Source organism: Buteo buteo, chromosome 1 (assembly GCF_964188355.1).
Source record: "Buteo buteo chromosome 1, bButBut1.hap1.1, whole genome shotgun sequence".
Classification (NCBI taxonomy): domain Eukaryota; kingdom Metazoa; phylum Chordata; class Aves; order Accipitriformes; family Accipitridae; genus Buteo; species Buteo buteo.
In genome coordinates this window covers 80,509,113-80,536,329 of record NC_134171.1, presented here as the reverse complement: position 1 = coordinate 80,536,329, position 27,217 = coordinate 80,509,113, and the positions used below count along the sequence as shown (strand labels likewise).

The window sequence follows — 27,217 nt, the reverse complement described above, 5'->3', positions numbered from 1 at the left end:
TAAGAAGGGACAGAAGACAAAATCAAGTAGATGATATTTATTTAACTACCTTTCTCTACAAATGAAACATTTAAGATAGCTGTGGAGTGCATAGACCTTTTCAGTTCTTTATTTCAAATGTGAAGAATTTAAGTCATTAAAAAAACAACTTTTAAAACTTGGCACCCCTTAGAAAAATAAACTTGGCACCCCTGAAATTCCCTGAAATTCACTGTGAAAACTGTCCCCTCTACCTAAGTGACTTAAGCAGCAGAAATTCCACAGGGCATCATTTTTTCTCAGTCATGGTCAGGTATGTGTATTTGTGTCTGGTTCCTTGTCTTTGAGAGCAGTTAGACCATGACAAGTAATGCAGACTCTCATATAATCCGGTTTTAAGAGATGTTAGGTTCTGTTTCTATGAATTTTATAAATACAAATGCTCAAATGAAGATATTTCCATCAGATCAAATGCTGCAGCCTGTGCTCAAGGGCAGTTTAGTCTCCTTTTCTAGCTGTAATTTTACATTTGTTCTGTCCTTTATTCCCATTTCATTTAGCCTGACTAAAATGCAAATACCAACTTACAGTTTGAACAGCAGTAAGTATTAGTGTGGCAAGTAAGTCAGGATTTTTTTCTCACAGTACTTAAATTATAAGTAACTTTACATCAATAGAATCATACTGATATAAAATTTTTGGGTGAGAAGGCTTTTGGCCAGAGATAAGACAAGACTGTGTTTGTTTATTGTTGTATTTTTCAACTCTAAATACATCTGAAAATGGGGTTACTAATTGATACATGCCTACATATGAAGATATTTTGGAAGCTTTGGTTTCAATCACACTTCAGTAAATTCAAAGTAACTGCATCAGCTTCAGCGTGATTCTTAATTTACATGACTATCTGAGAGTAGAATCAGATCCTTTGCTTTGACTTCAGTGTTCATTTTGGTCAACCTTTGTTTCTCTTGAAATTACCTTTTACAGTTCAGCTCCTAACTGAAGAGCTTGAACTTGCATGCAGTAGATAGCATGAAACAATATAAATTGCATAAGAGAAAGTAAAGTTTCGATACAGGTAAAACAAACTTTGAAACCTAGACTTCACAGCAACTGCAGTACAGCATTTTATTAAATAAAAATATCTCCTTTTGTATCCATCAGTGCAGGGCTTTTCTGTCAAGCTACTACAGAGATCACAATGTGGAACTGTCAAAACTCCTACACAAATTGGGACAACCCTTGCCATCGTGGCTGAGACAGGAACTACAGAAAGTAAGATAGCATTGAAGAAAGGCTTTTTGAAATCTCTCTTCCACACTTCAGTCATCATACCTAAAGTCTCCAGTAGCTACCAGAAGGTCTTGTAAGATATACCTCTTCAAAAAAGGGTAAAAGATAGAAATTGTTTCCATGTGCTGGCATGTGGATTGTGAAAATACATGTGTTTCTTAGAGCTCTGGTGGCCCAAATCTTTCTCATAAACATTTCTGGGCCTGTGGACTTGTGGACTGCTGTGCACATATGTGGAAGTTATTTGCAACTGGTATAAGCTTCAGAGATACATGACCTGTCCAATTCCACAGTAAATATTTACATTTTTATATATCAGTTTAAAAGTATTGTGTCTCACGTAGGTTTTGTAGCCCATTGTTAGACCGCTGACAGTTTTTCTTACTATTTGATTATTGTCTTGCATAAAATAAGAAAATTTAATGTAGCACAAAATGCCAAGTGTACTGCTGCCTTTGGAATCAGCTTGCTAATACCCAAAGTATATACTAACAAGGGTGAGAGGTACAGTTATTATGTATGATTTAGCTGTGCACAGCATCAAAATACACAGAGCAAAATCTGGAAGCCACAGGCAAAAGCAGTGTAGAACCACTCCCCCCCCCAAACAAACAAACAAACAAAAAAACCCAAACCTAAACATTGCCTGTGATTATAGCCTGTAACAACAAAACCCTTACAATGTGGTAAGGGCCTTTGTCCATAATTACTATGTCTGATTTTGTATTGACTGAAATAGCAAAATACAGAATATAGCTATTATCTGAACAGAAATTTAATTGGACATGGGAAGCACAAAAGTTGCAGTATAATCCTTATGAGCAGTATTATACTTCAACAGTTGTGAACCAAACTGAAGCAATGCAATGAACAGCCTTTCACTCCTGGCTTCTATGAGCAGCCAGATCCGGATACTGCACTCTGGGCTTACCTTGCCGTGAATCAGGAGTGACTCCACTGAAATGAATGAAAAACTTGTAAAGAGCAGAAACAGATCCATACTTAGATTGCCTTAATTTGCACCACTATTTTTTCCTTAATTTATTTGCCTTCAGTCTATGCTTTGTGTATTCCAAGATCCCTCAACTTCATCAAAATTGTAGCATCTTTCAGTAACCTTCAGTTTACATCAGCTGCAAAAGTCTGTCAGGTTTCCAGATGAAAATACTGGTTCTGTTTCCAGACATTTTAAATGTATTTGGTATTATATATATAAGGAATAAGTTTTAGGGGGGGAAAAAAAACCACAATGTGTAATCATGTTAGAAATTTAGACTCTAATCATGGAAAACACAAATATCCAACCTTACATTTATGTGATACATTTCAATGATGCATCTCGCAATGCATCAGTTTAGATGTGAGATAAAGTCTAATTAATAGTACTTGAAAGTTGAGAAAGAAGATCAATGAAAACTGAGTATGGCCTTAATGCTTCTCCACTGAACTTTGGCTCTGAGTGTTTCTAAAGGCATGAAGAGGTAGTGAAAACAAAAGAGAACTACAGTACTAAATGCAATGCTTTTTACAGTAGCTTTATAATCTTCTCATAATTTGTTTTAGGGTGAATAGTTAAAAACATGCATCAAATAGTGGAAAAACTTCTTCTGTCTCAGTGCTGTTTTACGACATTTATGTAATCATATAATTTAACTTTCAAGGTAATGGAATGGAAACCAGTCTGTTATTCCCTAAATAGAAAACAGATGTTGAGATCCTTACTGTACCTCTAACTGGTAATCTTTATTATTTATTGATTTTGTCTATGTAATATGTGGTTTTGATAGGCCTGTAAAGAAAAAATCTAGACAAATTTGCTGTATATAACAATATTCTTTACGCAGCACATTTTTGCTAAGGGAATATGCATGATTAATGATGAGGACCTACTAGAATAGACATTTTTTAAGATGAACATCTTTATTATTTATTAGACAGAATGAGAATTTTTATTTCACTTTAAATATTCATTGTCATATGGATTCGTCCCAAAAGCTGACTTGTCTTAAAATACTTATTTGATAAAAGAAACACTCTGGATTCTGAACATCTGTAAAAGCAAATACTCTGCATGCTATGGGCAGCTTATGCGTCCTGCAAGCATCTATATGGATTTATTACAACTAAATTGAATAACTGGAGAAAATATCTGGGTTTTTCATCCTGGCATGATTGATTTTACCCTTGATATAACCTGATGTAACATCACTCAAACATTTTTTAAAAATCCACAGTGATGGCATGAAGCTCCTGTTGTGTTCGCTGCTGCCTCAGTTACTCCATGTTCTTCAGTGCAGCAATTATAAAATAGAAGAAAATAGGAAAAACTTTGGGCACTATCAAGTGCCTGAAGGTTTCATGGTGAGGGGACCCTCTGCACACAAATTGAGTGCCATCTACGTGCAGGAGGAATGGGCTTCAGCCACATTCATAGTTCATTCTTTGTTTTCAAGAACTCCCTTTCTGTCTTCTTTCTCTGGGAAATCAAGGCCTCCACCGAACAAGAATGAGTGGGCAGTCAAGGACAGACAGAGTGGTGATGGGGCCATGCACATTGGTTGCATTGTCCCGCCAGAAATTTTACAATAGACAAGGTGACATGTCTCAGATCTGTGGACTACTTCTGTGAAGTCCTCTCTGAGATACGGCAAGGAGCCCCCTAAAATTGTTTGTGATCTGGTAAACTAGCCCAACTGCAGTCACCACTGGGAGGATAAACCCCCCACATGCACAGCCATGGCCTTGGGTGGACTAGGCTTGGTGTGGCAGCTAAACACAAAGCTAATCCTCCAGGAATGAGTGCCGTGGCAATGATGAGGAATGGCAGGGTGGAGCTCTTGTACTGTCCCAGTGCCCCTCCTAAGGGAGGGAACTCGGAACAAAATGAGAGTTCCTAGGGATACCTTCAGTGGATTCGTGTGGTAACTTTACCAAAGTCAATACTATGAACAAAGTAGCTCAAGCTTTTGGTCCTGAAACTGTGCATCTGAAAGGGCTTGATCTTGAATCTGCCTAAATCTAAGCTCCTGTTGAGATCCAGCTGTTAAGCATTAGCATCTTCAGAAAAGGCACTGTGAGATTAGCTTCTTGTACAGGAGGTGGGGTAGTCTCAGACACAAAAGCAATAGAGAAGTAAAGGCAAACTGCTGGTGCTCTTTGTAGTTCTGAATTTCTGATGTTCACTTATTACTTGTTTATACAAAGATGGTATGAAGCCACTTTTTTTTTTTTCTCCAGAACTAGTCTATTCAAATATGTTCTTACATTTAACAGGAGACTTTAAGAAACAGAATGACTTTTAATGTGCAGTCAACTTGGTGAAGAATGAGGAGTCTGAGCAAAGCATGCAGACAACAGCTAGATGTGTTATTCCCCAAATCATAGGATGCACATGAGTACAGCTGAGTAAGCAAGTCATCCAACATAAATTATCTGGCAAAGTTTAACCTCTTCTACTCACAGCTTACCTACAATCAGTGTTTGATTTCCAGAAACAGACTGTCAGTATTAACACTCTTAAAAAATACTGATACATTGCAATGAATTTATATTTGCTAGTCAAAATTCAGATGGTTTAGTGTGGTTGATAACACAGCCATGGTTTCTGTTCCCCTGGTAGATAACTGCACAAGCAATTTCTTTAACAAATGCTTGATTGTGTGAGCTTCACCTTTATTTTCATAAATATGATTCTGAAATTTGCTTTCTGCAGACATCTGTGCTATTAAAAATCAATGCGTGATTATGAGCAGAAAGTGACCGTTTGGGGGGGGAGTAAACACAGAGCCTGATATGAAATCACTTAATTATTTGAGCAAACATTCCTGAAAATGCTGTGATATTTTCCCAGTTCTACTTGTGCAGAAAGAATTAGTTTCAATGATTTGCAGACTATCTTGTACAGAATATCCTTTTTCATTGCTTAAAAATGTGAAACTTCCTCAGGAAGAAATTAAATAGATATTTCAATGTTTATAGATGTAATACTTTTGTCATTCACATTGAATGAAAATTGCTGGAAACATTTTTCTCAAAGTTTTTTAAAATAAAAATAGATATTATTCTGATAGTGGCATGGTATCTGAAGTGCAACAATAAACTCTGATAAGAAAATGTAGTGCTGCGTGGAAGTGATTTTTATGTTCACAAAAGTTGTCCTTTTCCAGGTTTGTTAGCAGTTATTGCAGCTTGACACTGAGCTCAACACAATCCAGGAGCACGGGAACACCATGAAATGTTTTCAGAAATGAAAAATATTGCTTACTCTCCCTGTGAGTGAATATTACTGCTTTATGCAGCTGCTTGTTTTACCGCTTTTGCTTCCTGCTTACTTTTTATTTCTTGTGCCAGAAATTGCTAATGTGCAATAGAAACATTTCCAGAGCTTGCTATTTTTAAGATAACAAGCAGGCTTTACTCAAATTATTTGCCTTGGGGATTCAGTAGTTGTGCCAAAGCATCAGCCTACACAGACATGAGAAAACCTTTCTTAGGAGAAATGTCTAAAGATGGTATGAATGTCCAAAGGAAAATTCACTGTTAGCAACAAATTCAGAGCAGAATAGAAAAGTGTACTATCTAGCTGGACAAAAGCTGTTTAATGTCTTCATAGAGGTGCAGAAAGTAGGAAACCTGTGTTAACAAAATATTCTGTTCATTAGAGAGGAATGATGCAGTCTGTAATTCAGAAGCCTAAGCTTCTTTTATAATACCCATCTCTATAATCTCTAAGAATAACAAATGTGGAACAGTAAACTAATAACAGAAAGGTACTAAGCAAAGGGAAAAGGTCCTTGCTACAAATAACACCTGCCTGACCTCTGTCTCCAATTTATCTGCTTTCATTTAATGTTTCTTTTCAGTTCTTCCAATCCCCAAATCCTCAGAGCTCAAAGGCAAAAGACACTTTTTTGTCTCTGTGGACCACATGGATGAAGAATGCACGACAGTCAGCATCAAAGGACAAATCACAGGAACAGGAAAGTAATTAACAGCTGAAACCAAGGGCTAGGGAAACCTGAATGGAGGAGGAATTTAGACAAATTAAGGATGATAGATTTGAAAAGCATATAGTGAGCTTGAGTCTTCACCACTCTGTTTTCTGTCAGGTTACTTATTTTTTAATACAGTATTTTCCTTCTTCACTTCCCTTTTTCTGTTCTGATCTTCTCTTTCTCTTGAGAAATTCAGGTGGGAAAATAAGGCTTACGTACTTTTCATTGCTCAGATGTCTATGTCTACCTAGAAGAGCTGTCAATCTAGTAGCACAAGGTCACTATCAGATCTCTTCCAAAAGGTATGAAACAAAAGTGGCCTAGTTCAAATGTGATATAGGGGCTTGGCTCAGAATTACTGCTTCAAATCCTATAGCCTGTGTTATTCAGGAGCTCAGAGAAATGGGCTCTTTTGCCCCAAAAGAAATCTTACTATTGTCTCCTCAATTATCTCATCAAGACTGTTGATCCTATTAAGTTTCCCAGTAAAGCTCCTTTCTTCAGCTAAATTCTGAGCCAATTTACTCCTGTACAAAAAAAACCCCCAAACCAGAAAAGCATTTATTGCATAACTTTTTATACAAACACAGTACATGCGTTTTAGCTATAGAACTGCATCTGGAAGAAAAACATTATGAACTAAAGGCAGGAGCTAGCTCTTCTATGCACATGACAGAGTGGAAATAAAATTCCTGAACACAAACGGTACAAGGTCGGAAGAGCTTAGGTTAAGCTTACGGGACAGGTGGGATTGTAGGGTATGGTAGGACTGTAATTTGTCTCTGCACTTTTGTACAATCCTAGCAACAGTTTCATTATTCTACAACACTACCCTACAGTCATATATTTGCAGCAGTAGTATTACATCCTTGTCGTCTGAAAATGATGAAAAACACCTAACGTGACAGATATGCCTTAAATAATCTCCTATCCTTTCCACGGAGAAAAAGGTAAGAAACGTGGGTGCTAAAATGTGAGCCAAAAGGCAGCTTCCTGCCCTACGCTAGTCATCACTTCCAGCTTCTTCTTCACAATCTCCCTAACGATTCAAATACAAAGTCATCCCGCTGTAGCTGATTGAGCCGGATTTTCGGGCCCCTGGCTGTGTCAATTCACTGGCATCTGGCCTGCAAAAACCAAAATTGCCTGCCTCCTCTTTCCTGTACGCCCATGCGCAGAATACAAACTCGCCTTTCAGGTGCGGCCTCTGCCAGAGAGCAGCTTTTGCAGCCAGTGCCCGGCCTTTAAAAACTGCCCTTCCTTGCGCTGAGGGTGACTGTAATAATACATAAATTAAGCTGCTTCGGTGTAAAAGGGATGGTGATTTAGGGGAGGCTTAGGCTTGACATGAGGAAGCGTTTCTTTACCGGGCGGGTGGTCGCACGTATGTATGTCCGTCCACATACAGAAAGCGGCATCAGCGCCTAGGCCGGCCGAAGAGAACAGCTGTGGTTTGGGGACCAACTGCAGCCCCTTTGCCGTGGATCCCTGAACCCGTTTTCCCCTGGGGAAGCCGCTCAATCGCTTCAGAAAGGCCCGGGAAGCGACCTAACCGGCTCCAACCCCGCGTGCGGTCAGCCCTGGCCCGCCTACCCCCGCTCCAGCACCCAACTCCGCTTTCCGCCGGGCCGGGCCGTCGCCCTCTGCCCCGCCCTCCGCCCGCCCCGTGGGTGGGGCCGCCCGCCCCGCAACCGCCCAGTTCCCAGCGCACAGTGCGCGCGGCGCTGGGCTTCCCATCTAATTGGCGCGGGTGCAGCTGGCGGCCGTTGGTCGGGCGCGCGGGGCGACCGTTGGGGAGGGGGGCGGGAAGCGCGCGGGGCGACCGTTGGGGAGGGGGGCGGGAAGCGCGCGGGGCGACCGTTGGGGAGGGGGGCGGGAAGCGCGCGGGGCGACCGTTGGGCGGGAGAGGCGCAGGCGTGAGGCAGCGCGGCGGGCTCTTCTCCACAGGCGCGGGTGGGCCCGAGCGGAGCCGCCGCGGGCGGAGGAGCGGAGCGGAGCGGAACGGAGCGAGCAGCAGGTGGGCCCCGTGGGGAGCCGGGGAGCGGGTGGGGAGCCGTGCGGCGCCGGGGCCGGTGTGCGGGAGGGAAGATGGCGGCCGCCACGTGGTGGGAGCGGGGATCCATGACTCCATGGGGGCTGCCGCCCGTGGCTGTCTCCCTTCCTAGGCATGGAAGAGCAGTTCCTTGCTAATTGGCAAAACCTTTATCCTGTTGTGGGTATCGGTCGTTGACTGTAGCAAGTAACAGGCCGAGTCGGCCTAGGTGTGGGGCGCCGTGGGATGGGCCTTCTCCCCCCTTTTTTGTGCATTCTGTTTTGTTTCGTTTTCTGTTTTCGCCTGTTTTTTTTTCTCAATAAGCGTTTAGAGTGCAGTTTTTAAACGTATTCTCTCTTTTTTTTTTTCTTTTTTTTTCTTCTTAGGACCCTAAAAGCTGAAAGTACGGGAGACGGATCTGCGGCCGTTGAAGATCCTCCCTCCAAAAAGTATGTGACTGGGTATGTGTTAAGTAATAAGCTCATAGAAGTGAGGGTTTGGGCGGGAATAATACTGATTTGGTAATTTATGTTTAGCGACTAAACTACTGACACTTATCTGTTGGAATCGAGGTACAGGCTTGGTGTTTTGTGTTTAAGGCATGCTTCGTTTGCTTGTGTGTTTTATTGACAGAGAAATATAACTGAGTGCATCAGGTAGTGTGACTAGGAAGAATTAGCCTTTGGTCTAGATGGATTAGATATGCTAGGAATAGTGAATTATGATAAAACACCCGTTGCCAGTACTTTTGCCTGCCAAACTAGAGGCATCCGAATCCACAGATTTCTCAGGAATGTCTGTGCAAGGGGAATGTCTTTTTCAGGAAGCATGTTTATGCTGTAATGAAGTGAGTACTAAGAGTAATCTGCAAGTGCAGGAGTGGAGGGAGATGTCAAGTTGATACTAAGAGCTTTTGTTTCAGAGCAGTTCACAACTCCTAGGAGAGGGTCATACTGTTCAGTGATGTTTGCTGTCTTGTATGTGTTTCTGGTAGCAATATTAAATTGCCTCAAACTTGTTTTTACAGGGGAAAAACACTCTTGAGTTGTGATGACAGAAGAAGATGGGGCTAAATTCCACATGCGAATATTAGGAGTAGCTGTGGCTAGAACTTTTAATTTTTACTTAGGATAGGGTGGATCTGTCTGATCTTCTGGAATCGATGCCTTTTGCAAGCAGTAGTATTTCTGGTTATTAAGCAGAGCTGGCAAAAGCTAATTTTAGGCTAGATCTTAATCTCACTTTAGACTTTACAGAAATTAGCTTTTTTCATAAAGTTCAGACTTGGAGCCTAAATGAGATGTTCTGCAGTCCTCCTCTCATCTTTGCAAAGAGGGGCTGGAATGTAGCTTACTGTGCCTAAAATTAACCTTGACTGCTTCTATACAAATACAGTTAGGATGACTAGCTCATTTTGTGCTGCTTTCAGGGATTTTCTGCTGCTCTTATCTTTGGGCTGTCACCAAGTCTTAAACAATTGTAATAATGCTTTTGGTAGTTTAGTGGCTGTGCTGTGCTCTGTCATGTGGCTGGCCATACTGCAGTATTCGTAAATCCGATGACATGTACACCTTCAGTGGTGGCTCTTCTGCTGTTCAGGCGTGTTAGAAAGGTTGTTGCAAGGAGCATACGTGTACTGCGTAACCTGAAGGTAAGTTCGTGAAGTCTAGAAAACGAATGTGAAATCTGCAGTCATAATTTTAGTATATATGCCAATGTGAAGCATTCAAATGTGTCAATAAAGAGACATTGACTTTCACTGCAAGTGTCGCTTCTTTCTTACAAGACGACTGATAACCAAAACTAGACCTGCATGTGTTCTTCGGAATTCCTGACACATGCCAAATCTGCCTGTTGTGGGGATACAGCTTTTGGTAGCTGGGCCTTAAATTTGTGACTCTCTGGTTTCAGGGCAAAGCAGTGGCTGTGGCTGATGCATTGTCTGGTAGCCATTCTAGAAGTCACATGATGTTAATCAGAGGTTACTGCTGCAGATGAGAAACAGTGACTGTGAATGTAGCTGTGTTTTCGATTTCAGGTGCCGAGGGATCTTCTGTTTAATCCATATTCAAGAAAAATACATGGAGCTCCAGTAGATGGTGAATCGTTGCAGAATTGGACAAGACACATGTTTTACTTATAAGTAAATTTACTGTCTTAGCTAATACCAGCTATGCTGGCACAATCTCTTGTGGAATTACCTTTCAGTTAGTAAGGACATTTTTTGCAAATCATTTCATACTGAAGAGTTAGAGGGGAAGGGGGGCTTTGAAAGGACTGGGAAACAAAATCTGTGAAGCCAGAACTGAGATCAGTAGGAAGTGCAAATACTGCGGAGTACTTGGCAACAGCAGGGGGGGCAGCGGAATTGTGGACTTTAATTACAGCATGGATTAGATCTGAGGAAATTGCTTCCGATGGTCGTTAGTCACACTTTGGAATAGATTGGTAGGGAGATCAGGGAGCTGTCATAGGAAACATCTTTCTCATTTTTTTTTAAGCATGTACTTTCCTGCCATTGCAAAAGTATAGCTGAATGTATATTCTGTGTGGAGCTATAATAAGTGGTACTACACCTGTTGAATTTGTGGTGTGTGATTACTCTCTCCTTCTAAACAGCTCTGTGTACAACCCTATCGTATGACATCTTTACTGCTTAGTGTTCCAAGTTTGTGGCTGCCAGGCCTGGTAGCCAACAGTCATGAGCGTGTACTGTGAATTTCCTTTTCTCCAAGAAGAGTGGACTTCTGTAGTAACCTTAGTACTTTTAGAAAATAAGTTAACGCATGCATTTTACAAGGGCTGTTATTTGCTTCTCTTACACAAGAAAATGCTAGGCAGGCAGTGGGCAGGAGAGAGCTGCTGCTATCCCTGGGACAAGGTGTGGGTGAGAGCGTGCTACCACTGCTTGCAGGTGTTGTTGCTGTTCCAGCAGACACCCTGATGCAAAGTGGCTTCCTTAATTTTTTAGATAAATTATTTTGTGACTGGCCAAGAAGAAAACCAGGTGCAGGCAAACAAATAGGAAGAAGCAGGAGTAGGGTTGGGCATCTCTTTCTCCAGGGATCTGGAACGCATTAAAACAACACAGAGTACAAAAGTAAAGAATATGATATGAGGGTTTGGAGAGAAGCATTTTTCTTTTGTCATCACTGAAATGATACTGAAAAGTTTAGACTTTCAGGTGCTGACTTTTAGCTCCTGTATGGCATTGCATTGATGTGGTTGTCTGAAGTGTTAGCCCAGTTCCTTTGAATTTTAACCTTTGCTTTTATCAGACAGCAGCTGCCTTTTTAATATATTTTAGCAATTTCAGTGCATAACTGAATTATCTTTTTTTTTTTTAACAAGTTGCCCTTTGAACACTGACTGTCCTGTCTTTGCCTCCTATAACAGAGCATCCTTTTGTGTGAAACTAACTTAGAGGAGGACTGTGTAGCTGTCCTGCTAGTCCGTTGTGTGAGCCAAGTAATGAGGTCACTGGTATTTCCACCTGAGTCATGAGTCCTGTGATCCATGGGGGAGTAGCTTTAAGGTTTTTGGGAACAGGTGGTGGCAGGCAGATCACAGGCTGGATAAATTGGCCTGGTGGCCTGCAGGTTAGATTTGTGAGCATTCAGTTTTAAGCTCTTCATCAAATATTTAGAACTTGCAAAGATAAAACAGTGGGTTTTAATCAAGAGAAGGAAAAACATAAAATTGCAGTCAAATACAAAAGTATGAACTATAGTGTTTGCTAGGGGGGTATCTTTTACTAGTTTTGAATGCTCAGTGAGGTTACATAGCCTTTTCTATGACTGAAGCTTTCCATGAGCATCCAGTCACACGCACAGAGGGTAGTGCAATCTGCTTTCCCTCATTACTTGAGTACAACAAAGGTACTACAAGATGTGGCTCTATCATTTCCATGTGTCTTAGGATGGCTTGTTTTTCATGATTTCTCTTAAAATTTAATTCCCAATTCCTAAACAACTGTTGTCGTGTCTTTCCAGTCTGTTCCTGTTGCATCTTGGCTCTTACCTTTATAGATGCTCCTTATTTTTCTGCACGCTGTTCCATCTACATTACATCCAATGTCTCGCACCTCTCCCAACTTTAACCCAACCCAGTCTTTTTTTTTCCTTTACATTGCTACAAAGGTAAATACTTCTTTCCAAACTCTTCAAGTCATCTTTTTCCTGTTTGTGGTTGCTTGGTGTTGCATTTGCAGGAAGTTACGTGGTCGGTTTCTGCAATCTGTGCTAAATAAATGGAATAGGAACTACTGCCTCTGAGCAGGTATCCAACATGTATGAGCTAGGTCTGGTCTCTACTACCTCAGTTAACTGCATTTGCTGTTACCCAACAGCTTGGAGCACAAACAAACACACACACACACACACCCCAAATTCTTGTTTTCTGGGCAGTTTCTTCTACTGGGATCTGCTACTTGAGCCTAATTGTTTTAGACCTCTTGTATGTTATGTTCTGTGATTGCCACTCTGAAATAGTAACAGCATTAAAATCTTGAGTGCAAATATTCTAGCACTTGTGTGTGAATACAGTGAAAGAAAGCGTGAAATAGTTGCAGTAACATTGAAGAGGATAGAGAACATTGATTCAGGACTGACTTATTGTTAAATGTAAGCTATTATAATGCTGCGAATGTTCCTGGAAGTAAGACAGCTGAGGTTATAGATATTCTGCATATAATGATCATCAAATGGGAGCTTGGTTTATCTGTGGTTTACAGGTAAGTGGCCCTTCGGGAAGTTGTTCAGGGTTGAGATAAACGCATGTTAAATGAGCTTTGTGTGTCAGCTGCAGTAATGCTTCTGTTCCTGGTTTCTGATGCAGTTGTCAGTATATTCTTTGGAAAATAGACAAAAACTTGGGAAGTTCAGGGGGACTACACCTAACTAAATCTTCACAACGTTGGGGAACCTGGATAGATTACACAAGTGTTTAAGATGGTCATCTAATGTGGTAGTAGAAGCGCTGGATGTTTTCTTAGTTTATGCCACTCTTAACACTGTGGCCAACCTCCTTAATACAAAAAACCCTTAGCATAGGCTGAAGAGCAGATTTTTTTCTACAACCTTGTATGTATTAAAAAAGTTGAGCAAAGGGGAGAGCAGCAACTGTCAAAAAAATTAAGCCATTTTAAGAGATTAGGATAAATTTACTTATGACAACCTAACTGGTCTAACTTAAAGCGCACAAAGCACTAGGAATTCCATCGTACAGACTTCCATCTCTGAGAAAATGGCCCAACGCTTAGATGCTTTGAAGAAAATATTTTCAAGAGCACCCTTTTTCACTTAAGAAAGCTCACATGAAGTTTACCCAGCTGATGTTCCTGCAGCATGTGCTTGTACATTAGGCACAGGATTAATGTATAAAAGTTGTAGTCAGTGTGGCAGTTTTTATTGTATACATGTATATCATCAGGCTCACTGAACAAAAATTAGAATGGTATAACATAAAGACAATTTCCATTTATGTTAGAAACTGAAAAGGCATGCTCTCTGCATGAAAATGGTAGTGCAATGTTTTAAAATCTCAGCATCCTATTAAAAGATCAAAACTAATGAACTACTGTACTAAATCTAAATGTTTGCTACATTTAGTATGCAGACTTGATTCCCCCCCCAGCATCATATTTCTGTGGTGCAACTTCTAAAAATTATTTCCCCTGTACACAACGTATGTATTGCACTATATAGCCTACTTCACCACAAGTCTCAAAATAATGGGTCTTGTATAGCAAAGCTTTGATGGTACAAGTAGATACATTTTGACAGATTTACTTCCCCTTTCCTTTCAGTAAAAGGGCTTATGTATAAGTAAAAACTTACATGGCTTTAAAGTTCACTAGCAGAGTGTTTCAAATAGGTCTAACAGTAGGTGGTCACAGTACTATGATTTTTGACGTGTTTTTAAATAAAACATTTCACACTGTTTCAAATAGTGTGGAATTACAGAAAAGTAAAATATATTAAAGCACCTTGTGTACTAGTTTAGCACCAGTTCCAACAAGATAATTAAACCAGTCATGACCCTTGAAAACTTAAGTTTGAGGTCAGAGAGAAATAAGGGCCAAGTCTTAAATCACATGGGCTTCCATAATATCATCGCCACTTTTGTATGCAGATTGAGTTGTCTTGGATATTTGTTACAACACCAGAGAGACACAACCATACAGAAATGAATGCCCACTTACAACATGAAAACAAGCATCGCACTTTGTTCACAAAAGGCCACACAATGCTGTCGTAGGCAGAGTGTGTGGGGATACGAAACACAGGAAGACAGTCACTGGTAGTCACAGGTTGCACAATCACCATGTGGTGACACACGTCTGCCACACTTGTCACACCGGAGTGTTTCATGGCCCACAGAGCTTTCGTTTCTTTTTAAGAAGCATGTTTGTTAATGTAATACGTAGAGCACACTTGCAGATAGAATGGCCTTTGACAGGGATCACAGAGGTAGCACTGAACTTTCCTGTCTCCCTCTGGACTGTAGTTAGTCACAGATATTTCAGAACCGACACCCATTAGTGTTGCACTGAGATGGTGATTACTTCCTGTGTCCTGTGCTGCAAGTTCAATGGGGTGGCCCTTTCTGAAAGGATAGTAAGTTGGTTTATATTTGTCTTGTACATCAAGAGTAACTTTTTATCAGCGCATTTTTGTAATAAACCATTAAGGTTTTCATAGCATGGGGAACACTATCTGTAAAAGGAATTAAATGGAATCAAAATATGTCAGTACTTGAGAAGTCACTGAAAACTATATAACTCTCACCTTTCCTGTAAGACCAGTCTGAACCAGTGTTGCAACTAAGCAGGAGAGAGTTGTCTGTCTAAATATTATCGTGTAGAAAATAGTAGTTTAAGACTTTATAGACCTTTTCAGACAGGTTTTGGCTCAACATCTCCAGTATTTGCATCACACATACTTAAAACTTTCTCTTGTAGGATTGACAGAGGTTCTTAGTATTACTTCAGTAAAGCCCCTCCAAAACTAGCAATGAGAGAATTGGGATGTTTGTTAGTCTGATACTGTACTGACAGCCAGTGGTAAATAGGAAAAGTAAATTCTCTTCAAAATGCTGTATGTCCTAAAAATTATTAATTTCAGAAAGAAGACAAATGATATTTATCTAAAGGAAAGAAAATAAGAGGTCATTTGTTTTCGATCTAGCTCTTGCAGCTGTGCAGAATGTTTGCAGGGAAACTAGCTTCCAGTGTACTACCTATTTTACTTGGGAATGTACTTTATGCACACTAAGCTGTGAGAACGTTTGTCAGAATAGCTGGGGATCTGATTATTGACGATTATCTTCCTTCTAACTTTTAATACATGCTCGGAATGACTTACCAAGAAATCAACCTGCTAATGGTCTCAGCTAGTGAAACATGAGTCAAAATTAGAGGGCTGAGTGTAAGATCATAGGAATAATAGGAAAACAGTTAAGAGCTGATTAAATAAACTAGACTGAAGGTTTATTTTGAGGTTTGTAATTAATTCTAGAGAAGCTTGCAGCTACTACAGTTCTTCCTATGGGCAGTGAATCTCACAGTGAACTCTCCAGCTGTCCTGCTCCAATGTTACTCTAAGCTGGCTATCCCTTTTTGCCTATCATAGATACATGGTAACTTGTTCGTGGAATATATAAACTTCCTTACCAGGGAGGGATTTTGTTTGGATAGTAATCCCTGACGGGAAAGGTTGTGTGTATACAGCTTGGATTTAACAAAAAGAAAAACATGTGAATTGGGAAAACGGGTCTGTTTCCACCCACTGTGGGCCCCAGCTGTGCACAGTCTGTGCTCTTCAAGTTGTCCTGCCTCAAACTTTATTAACAAAGTTTCGTTTTCATTACAGACATTCATAGTTTGGTCACACTTTTTATCCAGGGTACAAAAGATGATACTTTTGTGTAGACACCTGGAGAATCTTTCACTCCACAGCCGTAGCCCCAGGAGGTCACACCATACACAACCCAGCTTTCCCCTGGACGTTCACACATCAGTGGTCCGCCACTGTCTCCTTGACAGCTATCAACACGTTTCTGTTCCTGGATGTTTCCAGCACAGAGCATTCTTCCTGTGAATCTTCTTTTGTAACGCTCTTCACATACCCTCTTGGGAAGTAAGGGGATGGCAGCCTGTTGTAATGTTCTTGAATAAGCCCTTCCTAAAAAGAGGACCCAAATTATTGTCTCATTATGATGATTGGTCTTGGAAACATAAATGTGATTTAATCCAATTTTTGCTGTCAGTCCTCCAGGCTGTTTTATCATTAAGTAAAATGACTGAAAACAAGACTAAATACTGAAAAAAATCTACTGTCCATTAAATATAACATTAAAATACTATATTGATACTGCAAATATGGAATATAGATGCTTTTTTTAAAAAAAAAGCTTCAAATTTAAGATGTAGTTGTACTCCTTGTGTTCACTGGATCTTTCCAAGGTTGGAGTTTGTTTTGCTCCAAACACACTTTGTGTCTTATACAAGAATATATGCCTCAATACTTAAATGGGGAAGCTATTTTTGAGTGTCTTGAGCAGTAGAGACTAAAGCTGTAGAAATACTTCCTTTCTAGGTCACCAGTTCAAATCTAATCTAGCTCAGCCTCATAGGTCCTGCATCCTCTGTTGGCTTCCAAGCAGAGCAGCCAGCCAGCCATCACGCTTATGCCCTGTAAGTGCATGCAAGCTTGCTTGTCACCTCAGCTGAGGAGCTAACATTACTGAGCCCAAGTGTATTCTGGTAGAGATCGGCAGTGTCATTTGAATCTTTCACAATCCTGGTAACTTCTGTGTACCAGAGTACTAATGGACTCCTGACCAAAAGGAATCTTCATTTTGTTGGGGTGACCAGAACCTGTCCTTTGGTTTTCTTTATCTGTAGTGAATCCTGCATCGTATAGGCAGTGCTCTGTTTATAAAATGTCAGGATTTAAATCATTTGGCCTTTTTCTATAGCTTGCACCTCTTTTTCAGTTGGAAACATGGGAAATAAAAGCCAATGTTGGGGGTTTTTTTAAAGTAAAATCTTAATACTTGTAATTATGATTCATATAGCAAATGTGAAATTTCAACTGAAGTACTGCAATGATGTAATTTCTTACCGTAATTAAAGCCAATTATTGCAGTGGTTAATGTTTCCTTAAATAGATGTCCTAAGTAAACAGTATTGCAGAACTTTCAGTGAATTGTGTAAAAAGCTAGACAGAGCTAGGCAATGAATTAGCAATTGTTTTTAGCAAAAAACCCCACCCTACAAGTCCATCTCCTTTATTGTAGTACAGTGACCCAGACATCTGTGCACACAGATTAATGCATGTAAAGAGGAAGAACTGATATTTGGCCTTGCCACCTTGTCTCCTTGCCAGTTTGAATGAGTCAGTGGAACAAAGGCTCAAGTGTGGTTGCTGTCTTGCACTGTATTCAGCACCATAAAAACATGAAAGTAAAACATGTTATTAATTTGTAAAACATTTAAAGGACAAAGACCTTTGAAGAGGTCCTTGTACTAACCTAAAAAGTGACTAGATAGTTTGTTCCAGAAGCCTGGATTGCAGGTTGCATTGTGGCGCTCATAGATTTTGGCAAGGTGTTCTCTTATTTAAATCTAACTGCTGATTGAAAATGTTAGTGGTATGAAGAGAGACTAAAAATGTTACTTGAAATTCTATTATGTGTATATTTTCTATACATTTTTCTATTGAAGTAGCGTAATTGAAAGAACCTTTCTAAAATATTCATTGTACTTACCTTAAAAACCTTAAATACATTAGAGCTGTTAGTTATGTTCTGAGGCGGGGGGTGATAAGCTGCTGTGTAGGGTGTGCCTGGCAACAAATAAGCTTTTCATTCATGCTTGTCAATCTTAATGAGGCCATTTTACTGGCTGGTTCTGTGATTTAGAGTGACATGGTTCATCACCACTTCTCAAACACAAACTAAACTCAGTAAACAAAGTGTTGTCATTCCTGTGTAAGGATCAGGAGAGAAAATATCCCCCTACGTGAAAAGAGTAAAATTGTTCCATTTCGAGCATTTTCTTATTTTAAGTATTTGAGTTGTTTTTTCTTTTAATAGCCTTAAGTAATGAGATCAGTGGGTAGAAATCATTAAAACATTTTTACCGGTGTCACCCCATCCAGTGATGTAACAGTTGGGAGCAGTTTTCTGTGGTCTCTCTCTCCTTAACGGCAAACAAGCAGGCAAGACATGGGTACTGAATCTGGCACACTGTTCCTCTGGCCCCTGTAGCCTCACCAACGCAATGTCGTAGTCGCTGCTGTCAGGCCTGTACTCCTTATGCATCACAATCTGTTGGACTCCAATATCTTCCTCATACTCTTCTGGTACCAGTGTGTGATAGTCTCCAACTCGCACAGCATAGTTCCGAGTGTTGTTGCCATACCTGATTGAGGTGAAAACAAATAGGGCTGGCTCATGCAAAGACAGATCCTAAGCATGCAAACAGATTTGATCTGGGTCTTTGTTGCTCATATAAATAATGATACCAAAAAATTTTTTTTAAAGGGCAAAAATGCTTTCTTGGATGTTTAGATTGACATTCAAGTGTATCCTAAAGAATATCAAAAAACTTTTCCTCAAGTTTCAGGTTAGGCTATGTTCCTTTTTGTATATTTTCATAGGCAAGGTTTCTTATGGCAATCTGCCATGACTGGCACTTATTTCAAAGGTGCAAGCAAGGTATGCATTATAAACGTATTTAGTAAGGGTAACACAAATTGCCAGTAATTATAATGAAAACCTGAGTACTAACATCATTGTGATGCTCCAAATAATAACTGAAATGAAAACAGTGTTCAGGTTTGCTTTGTAGGTTGCTTGAGAAACTCTAGAGGCTTAGATAACTTGATAAAAACCTCTTACATTAACTAAAGTTATAATAAGGAAAACAAAGCATATGTGCATCACGAGCACCTATTGTCAAAGTGGCAGAAGGCCTGTAAATCCTAGACTTGTTTTGCATCTAATATGACCCCAATTTCTTTCACCATTATAGACTAAATGGTAAATACCTTGGAGATGACTACTGTGGCTGAAATAACACTGTGCATGCCTTCGGAGAGTTTTGGATTACAGGACACACAGCCCTTCTCAGGAAAATGCAAACAAGGCAGCACTGTTGGGTACATTTATTTATTTTAAAATCTGGCTGAGCTAACCAAAATATTTTTTCCTTTGACTTCTCCCTTTCCCTCATAGCCTTCAACAGGAAATTTGTAATATATGTGCAGAAAATACCCTACAGTGTTCCATCACCTTCTAACCTATGCTTGTTCTTTTTATACCCTCCAGCAATGTGCTGATCTCTAGCTTGCTAAAGCTTGCTTGAGGAGCAGCAGACAAAGCAGAAACATTACAGGTTTCTTCTGCACAATGTATAGCCGTGCCACTGAGTATTTCTTCTAATTGTGGGTTGCATTCCTGGTTGCCTGCAAAGTTTTCTTCATCACATTCTGCACATCTCCTTTGGGTCTTCTACGAGCAAAATTTCACTTCTAGACTTGTAAGGAGAGTGAGTTGCGGGCTATGACCAAACATCTCTTCATCTGAAGATGACCTTCTGTATAGGAAAAACAAAGTAACTTGTCTAGCACAAAACTTCTTCCAGGTCCTCCTCTGTAGCAGTCTGTGAAATCCTCTCCAGATACTGTATTTTCCTTCTATATATTCTATATTCTATAGCAGCTGGAAGTGAAGAGATGCAACCGATGCAGACTTTTTAACATTTACAGAGGTGTTAAGAAAGTATTCATCCTGATTTTAGTCTCAGAGGGAGAACTGAGAAAAATTAAATTGTGTATTCTACCAAAGTCATTACTTATTTCCTCCCTGAAAAAAAAAATAGTTCAAGAGCTTTTTTAATTTGTGGATTATTTTTTTTGTGGATGTTTATCTCAAAGATATTTAAGAAAAAAAACCTCTATTTGTATGTGTCACACTACTAATCTTTCTGGTTTGACTACAAAAGTGCTAGTACTTTATAACTTATCACTGAATCCATTTTCATTAGGAATTTTCTATTAAGAAATGAGAGCATGAATAGGAAAAGAACATCAGAAAAGGCAGAAGCATGAATCCTGGCTCTCCAGGCATTCTGACTCCAGTCCCTTGAAGTGTCTAGAATAGAGGTATTTCTTTGTAAGCTTTTTTAAAAAAAAAAACAAACTTGAATCTTTCTTGCACTAGATCTCACGTTCTCATTTCTAGATCATCTTGTGTGTTTTTGCCAGTTTTAAAAGCCCACTAAGGCTTCACAGGTGATTCTTTTCCTGATAAAATAAATGGCAAAATTCCATGGAACTAAGGTTTGCACCTGATACATTGCTTTTATTTTTGTTGCCTTTAAGGAGATTCTTCAGAGTAAGAAAGGCTGTTAGGTCTTAATTAGTTTCTGGAGTTATATATATCCATCTGTATTTAGCCATCTGAATTATTACATCAGTGAAATCCTAAATTCTGCATCCCTATAGATTGTCAAATCCTTGTCATCTGCTGCCTGCCAAGAATTTCTGCTCTGACACTGATGAATCCCCTCCTATTGCCGTGCATCTTACATCAGAAAAGGCTAATCTTACCATGCTTTGCCAAGACACTTAGTATACTATTATCAGTCTAAACTTCTATTACTGTTACTCTGAGCTATGATGTGGGAGCCAGTGAAAGTATAATCTGGGACTGGCTAGAAAACAGTGGGGGGTTTTACAGCAGTGCTGTGATCTGATCTGTGACCTTGGGTGAGGTTTTTGGTTTTGTTTTGTTTTGTTTTTTCTTCTGCCATCTATTTGGCTTTCCTTAATACAGCAAGGGTTAAGGCTACACACATCTTCAGTACATTAAAATACTATATAGTACAGGCATTACTTAACACAGCTTTCTTCTAGTATTATTTCTGTGAAAGTGACTTTTTTATGAATGAGTTGTGCATCTTTACAATGAAATGCATCGTACATTTCAGTACCAGTTTGTACTGAATAGGTTTTATGTATTTGCTCACTATTGCTTCTGGAAATTTTCAGAAACTATAATTCAGAGTTTAATTTAGCATGTTTACATACAGACAGACTTGAAAGCAAATTTTCCTGGCCCATGTGCAAAAATTTCCAGTAATGCTTTGGCAAAACCATAGCATTCAAAGTTAGAAATGTTTTTTTATATAAATACACAAATTAGGGGGGAAAGTATTTTTTTTATTCCTCTAGTTATGGAAAATATTAGTAGGGAAATGAATCTGATTCCTGTGTTCTACAAAAAGTTGCATATGCAGTTGAGTATTTATATATATTAAATGGTCATTTGTCTCTTCACATGGAAGCTATATAACCTCATAGGTAGTGTATTTCCTAGAACTGCCGTTTAAAGATTTCTGAATTGGTTGCAGCAAGAGAAACTACCAAATCAAGGGCCAGTGTATTGATCACTTTGGCCATCTTTTTCATGGAAGTGCGCACAATGTTGATTGTTTGACAGAAAGTGTGCTACTATGCTATATAAAGCAGTTTGAATACACTATGAAAACCAAACTGACAGACGCTGGTAGCTCATTTTATTGTGTAAGCTAATCGATGGATTGGTCCACTGTGAAACTTGTGAAACAGAGGAATAAAACATGTTTTACACACTGACGGTGCAACTCCTATGCCTGTCTCCAAAGTGGACAAGGTCAGTGTAAAGGCAGGTAGCTGAATGGTCAAGGTGTGCAGTATCAAACAGTCTTTCACTTTTACAAAATCTATTTACAGAACAGATGTAATGCTCAGAACATAAAGAGTGTAGTAACACTGCGGTGGGTTATACAGCCAAGTACATACTTCTCTGATGTCTTGCCCAGGCTGAGATTACAAACAGTCTTGGCTGATGCATTAGCCAACTTTGTAGGATCTATTTTCCTCAGAGTAAATTAGAAAAGGAAGCTGATACAGAAAGTACTTTAGTTATTATTGCAGTAAAATGGCTTTATTATTTTCATTCGAATTACTCTAACTTACATTCAAAACTCCCACTAAAGTAAATGGAAGAGTTGTTTTTGTTACTGACATCTTGGATATATTTTTCTGCTCAAATTCTGTAACTGCATGATGATGTTGTACTTAAGAATCTAAATGATACAGCAACCGAGCCCAATAAGTTAAGTAAAATTATACTGTTTCCTTTGCCAGTTAAGCAGTATTAAATAGTTTAATAATTTTTGCTACAGCTATTGTTTATAACTGTTGATCTCATTGCCTTTAAAAGCTATCATACATAGGATTCTGTACCCTAGAATATATTGCTAGATATGATCTTTGAATGTTTGAAAGTAGTATTTTAACAATTTTTGGTACGCATCTGAGTGTCATATTGGAATACAAATGTACAAGGTCATTTGCCTGACATAATCTGCCAAAAACATTTCCAAAAGGTCACTGAAAATACTCTCATAATTTATAGATAAACTTTTGGCTCTGTGCAGCAAACCACATATTAGTGCTATGCTGATAGTTTCTGGGTTATGAAAACTTTTTTACCTTCATTAAGTATTTGCTCATCTAAGTTAACCACTGTGTACACTGAAATATAGGTTTTGTATATATAAACAAATACAATCACAGTACTTTACAGATGTGTATTATCAGTGGTGCAATGGAAATCTAGCTCTCAAGTAGAGAAAGGTAATTTTACATGGTATAAATCTTTCTTTTTTTTTTTTTTAAATATAACGTGTGCCTCTGCATTTGAGTTTATAGGCCTTGTCCACAACATCAACTACAGGATTTACCGTATATTCTATCCATTATCTTTAATGTAGTTTGAAAGGGGGAAGGGGTTGTTTGTTTTGATTTTTTTTTTTTTTTTTGAAACCTCATGGAAGTCACAGTACTACAGACTCACAAATATATTAGGTGTTTGTAATTTAGATGAGAAATGAACACACTTCCTTCCTAAACTGATTTAATAATCAAAGGAATTTGGTTTTTAATTGTTTATTTTGATTCGTAAGCCTAAGCATGAAGGAAAGATTTTTATGACTAGTGATAACAAGCGCTCTCCTGTCAGCCATATATCAGACAGTATAGTAGAAAAGTTGCTGCTTTCATTTAATGTTACATCCTTGATTTTGACAAAAGGAACAATGTTGCCTGTAATAGATTCCTGTTCCTGTTTTTCTGTGTTATGGATGATGGTAATTTATAGCAGAACAAGGAAGAAAGGACATCCAGGAAAGCTTATCTTAATTAAAAGGACTGGTTTTAAGCATTTAATGGAATGAGAAGTGCTGCTTCTCGTGCAAATGTGTTAAAATCTAGTAGCTACAAGGCTTCTAGCGAGAAGCTTAATGAGGAGTCTTTGCACAGATTTACCATATTTCTGTGCAGATTCACACACATAAGGCTTTCTTAAACTGATTTTTTTCATCTGTAGGCAATTCTATTTCTTCCCCTGTAGTAGTTGGAATTTGCCAAATGTGGAAATACTGTAATAGAGCATCAGTACATAAAAAAGGCAAAGTAGTCTAGCTCAGGAGTGCCCAGTCTTCCTCATCTAAAAGTCACCTATGAAATGGCAGAGAATCACCACACACACGTCACAATTGAAGAGTGGACGCAGAGGACTCTGGAAGTGCTTCATGGGTAGGATATGATGTTGCTTTCAGGGTATTACCCTTCTGTTGGATGGCTGGGCTGGTCATGCCTTCAAGCTCTAGTGCAGCCTGGCAATGCTGACCTTAGCACCTCCTGGAAGGTTTATTTCCCAGCCAACTGGAAGATGGATTAGTAGTCAGCCACCATGCTAATATCATCCTGCTGCCAGTCAAGTAATGTACTGACACTGAAGGCACACCTGAATTCATTTCACCATTCATACTAAATTTGAGAAAACTGAATTTTAATTCTGGTGTCTACTTTGGTTCCTGGTGTCTTACTAGGCATCTGGTTCCACTGTGCCTCAGGGTCCCTCGTTCTCAAAACAAAATAACTGGGACCATGCTGAAGTATACATGGGCATTCAGGAATGCCTAAAGAAGCACTTAAATAATTTGAGTTATATTATTAGAACAGCACAATGTTCAAGAAACACAGTATTTCCTAAAATGACATCATGGTCACTATAATTTCCTTTTTTTTTCCTATGCCTCATATTTCTAATTCTCCAAAGTTAATATTTTTTTACGTATAGACCTGCAAATTCCCTGTAGCTGTCAGAACCACTCAGGACAAAACTTGCTAATAAGATGAGTGGGTTATAAAAGGAAAAATAGCTTCAAACAATTTTTGATCTTAAATTACATGTCTGTGAAATTAATGCTGCTATAATACTGGCAAACGATTCTATCATCATGCATAAAATTGTATTTAATTTTTATCCATGGTACAGATGAGCCCACTTTTATTACTTAAGCAGTGTTCCAATTTCCAGGATATGAGAAATGGTATACTGGCCTTTCTCTTGTCTGTGTGTGGAAAATATGTGAAGAAGGCGCTTGATCTATAGATAGCTCTTGGAAACCTAGCCCCTTAAAATCACTCTGAGATCATTAGGAAGTTCATCCCAGTCTGTCCAATGTCAACTTGGAGCTAAAGGTGCCTTCTCTCTTCTACAGTAAACAGTAGTGCATCCACAGGCTGTTGGAGTTGCATGCTTAGATCTAGGTTGCATGGTTTTAAATGCAACATCTGAGGCGAAACAATACTTTGGTCCCTGAGACCACAGGTAACAGGTTTGGGATAGTCTTTTAGCAGACCCCTGAGTGGCTGCACCAATCTGGAAGTATCACAGGGTACATTGCTCCAGCCATGCTGCTGCCCCATCATGTGGGTGTTCAGCAAAGTACCCAAAATGGGCGAGCTTTGGCAGCACATTCAGTAACAACTTGGAGCCCCAGCTATGTAAGCAAGCCATTGGGAAGAACAGGTAATGTGTTCTGTGGGGAGTGCTTACTGTAAGAATGCGCTGCAACTACAGGAGCGCAGCACAGCAAATCCTAACTTTTTTCACCAAACTTTGTGAAAGCATTCTAATAAGGTGAAGCGTTGGGTAACTGAGATCTTCATTTGCACACAGAAAACATACCTGGCTTGCTGTGACCTCCCTCTTTCTTTCCTTGGAGAGGATCTTTGAGGTAAAATAACAGAAAGGACTGCCTTGTTTTCAAGCCTTTAATCAAAGGCTTTCTCAAGAGCTTAAGTTGCATTCTTAGTAATCACTATAGAGGGTGATGAACAGGGGAATAAGAAGCCACTGTCTATAAATTTTGATGAGAGCAACTGAAGTGCTTTCATAGTTCCACAGAAACAACTGGGACATCAGTTGAAGTAGGCAGAATTTTTATTGGGTTTGACCATTTCTGCTTGAAATATTACTAAGAAAAGTGCTTCATGATTTTCATGAAACATGGAAATGAAAAGATGTGCACCTGGCACTAAGCAAAGGTAACACTTTCCATTTAAGTACAAGTATATCTGACTCTTCTTTTTAGTTATTGGTGTGCAAAAGGAAAGGCTCAAAGTCCAAAGTTAAAACATTTGCAGCTGACTTAAGCAAATTCTAGCAAATATCCTCAAAACTGCAATGCTGTTCTTCTATGCTTTTATTCCAGCCCATACTGCAACCTTTTGTAAGGATTCCAATGTAACAATTGCCATTGAAAGCTTAAAATACTAGACTAGCTCCCTTAATGTGCAAGTTGATGCTTTTATACTACAGTAATTTCATCAGCAGTGAATTCCTGATGTCAAATTACTGAAGAGGGGATATCACAAAAACTGAATAGGAGAATTATCAGTAACAGAATATCTGTTTCTGCAAAAATGGGATAAGACATTTTTGAAAGCTAGATAATAGCTTAATACTGAGAATTGCAGAATTTAGACCAAGTAGATCAAATGTGATTTACAAGGGAGTGTAAGCTGCAAACCAGTTGCTAAACATATGGAAAGGAGCTGAATTTGGCATAGGTCTATTAGATGCCAGTGTCAGAGAATTATACCAGTATAACCACTTAGACAATTATTTCTTTGTTAAAGGGTATGGGACCTTTGTTTAGGTGGCTGCAAGAGACAATTCTTTATGTACTGTAAGATAACAGAGTAAGGCAGTTGCTCCAGCCTATTTGTGACGAATAAGCAAAACAGCTCAGTCTCACTAGCATCCAGTGTACAGATTTTCCTATTAGACTCAGCAGAATACATAATAGTCCTTTACCCTAAAATGGGTTTGGAGGGACTAGTGCACCTAGTCACTGCAGTGTTAGAGTAAAAATGCCTATCACTGCCAATATCTGTCATTACCAAAAATAATCCAAAATATTACAGTCCTTGTGTCTGATGTTTGCTCAGTTGTCTTCACTATAACCTCAAAGCCATAAACTGCAGGTTTGTATTTTTTCATGGAAACGCTGAAGTTGTGAATATAAATCTTGTGCATGATGACACCCAGAATAATTTCAATGTATTAGGCTTTTTTGTTTGTTTTTATTTGAAGGGAAAAGAGGTTGGTTGGTAGTTTTTTTTTTTTAAACCAAAGGCCAACTCTTTAGACCATTTTTCAGTGGGCTTGAACTGGAATGTTTTTCCTATTCCCAGAACAACAAAATAATTTGAAAATGTATTTCACTACTGAAGGGAGACCTACCTTTTAAAGCAATGTGCAGCAGTGAGGACCCAGCAGCTGCTGATGAGAGTAGCACCACACAAGAGTCTTCCATCACCATGAGAAGATTTTAGTCGGAGTGCAACCTGCCATGGCCAGCTGCCCCTACAGACGACATGAGACATTGTGTTCAGGGTACAACAATGGAAAAGTAAGGTAGCTTGTCAGTTACCTTGAGTGTATATCCTGTTTAGTTTCTTTGACTGACATAGCTTGCAAATCATGTTATTTATTGAGTAACAATTGA

The 27,217-nt window shown here is 39.2% G+C and overlaps 2 protein-coding genes, 1 long non-coding RNA gene and 1 other non-coding gene across 5 annotated transcripts in view; 3 read left to right on the top strand and 1 right to left on the bottom strand.

Moving 5' to 3' along the window:
• LOC142035457 (bifunctional heparan sulfate N-deacetylase/N-sulfotransferase 3) overlaps positions 1 to 6,478 on the top strand; it is a 209,914-nt gene extending 203,436 nt beyond the window's left edge. The window contains exons 15-16 of the mRNA XM_075037557.1: positions 1,147 to 5,546; positions 6,138 to 6,478. Coding sequence (XP_074893658.1) covers positions 1,147 to 1,266 — 120 coding nt within the window. The 3' untranslated portion in view covers positions 1,267 to 5,546; positions 6,138 to 6,478. The remainder of the gene's footprint in view (positions 1 to 1,146; positions 5,547 to 6,137) is intronic.
• Positions 6,479 to 8,149: 1,671 nt separating this feature from the next.
• Positions 8,150 to 10,060, top strand: LOC142035450 (uncharacterized). The gene is made up of 3 exons (XR_012651881.1): positions 8,150 to 8,286; positions 8,688 to 8,762; positions 9,329 to 10,060. It is a non-coding gene; the product is annotated as an uncharacterized LOC142035450 (long non-coding RNA).
• On the top strand, positions 8,387 to 8,517 carry LOC142037419 (small nucleolar RNA SNORA24). The gene has a single exon (XR_012652369.1). It is a non-coding gene; the product is annotated as a small nucleolar RNA SNORA24 (small nucleolar RNA).
• A 3,643-nt stretch (positions 10,061 to 13,703) lies between the features above and the next one.
• Positions 13,704 to 27,217, bottom strand: part of PRSS12 (serine protease 12) — a 46,658-nt gene continuing 33,144 nt past the window's right edge. For both annotated transcript variants that reach the window (XM_075037513.1, XM_075037520.1), the window contains exons 11-13: positions 26,953 to 27,075; positions 18,447 to 18,727; positions 13,704 to 16,484 (exon numbers count right to left, since the gene is read on the bottom strand). In XM_075037513.1, the coding sequence (XP_074893614.1) occupies positions 16,177 to 16,484; positions 18,447 to 18,727; positions 26,953 to 27,075 (712 nt within the window). In that variant the 3' untranslated portion in view covers positions 13,704 to 16,176. The remainder of the gene's footprint in view (positions 16,485 to 18,446; positions 18,728 to 26,952; positions 27,076 to 27,217) is intronic.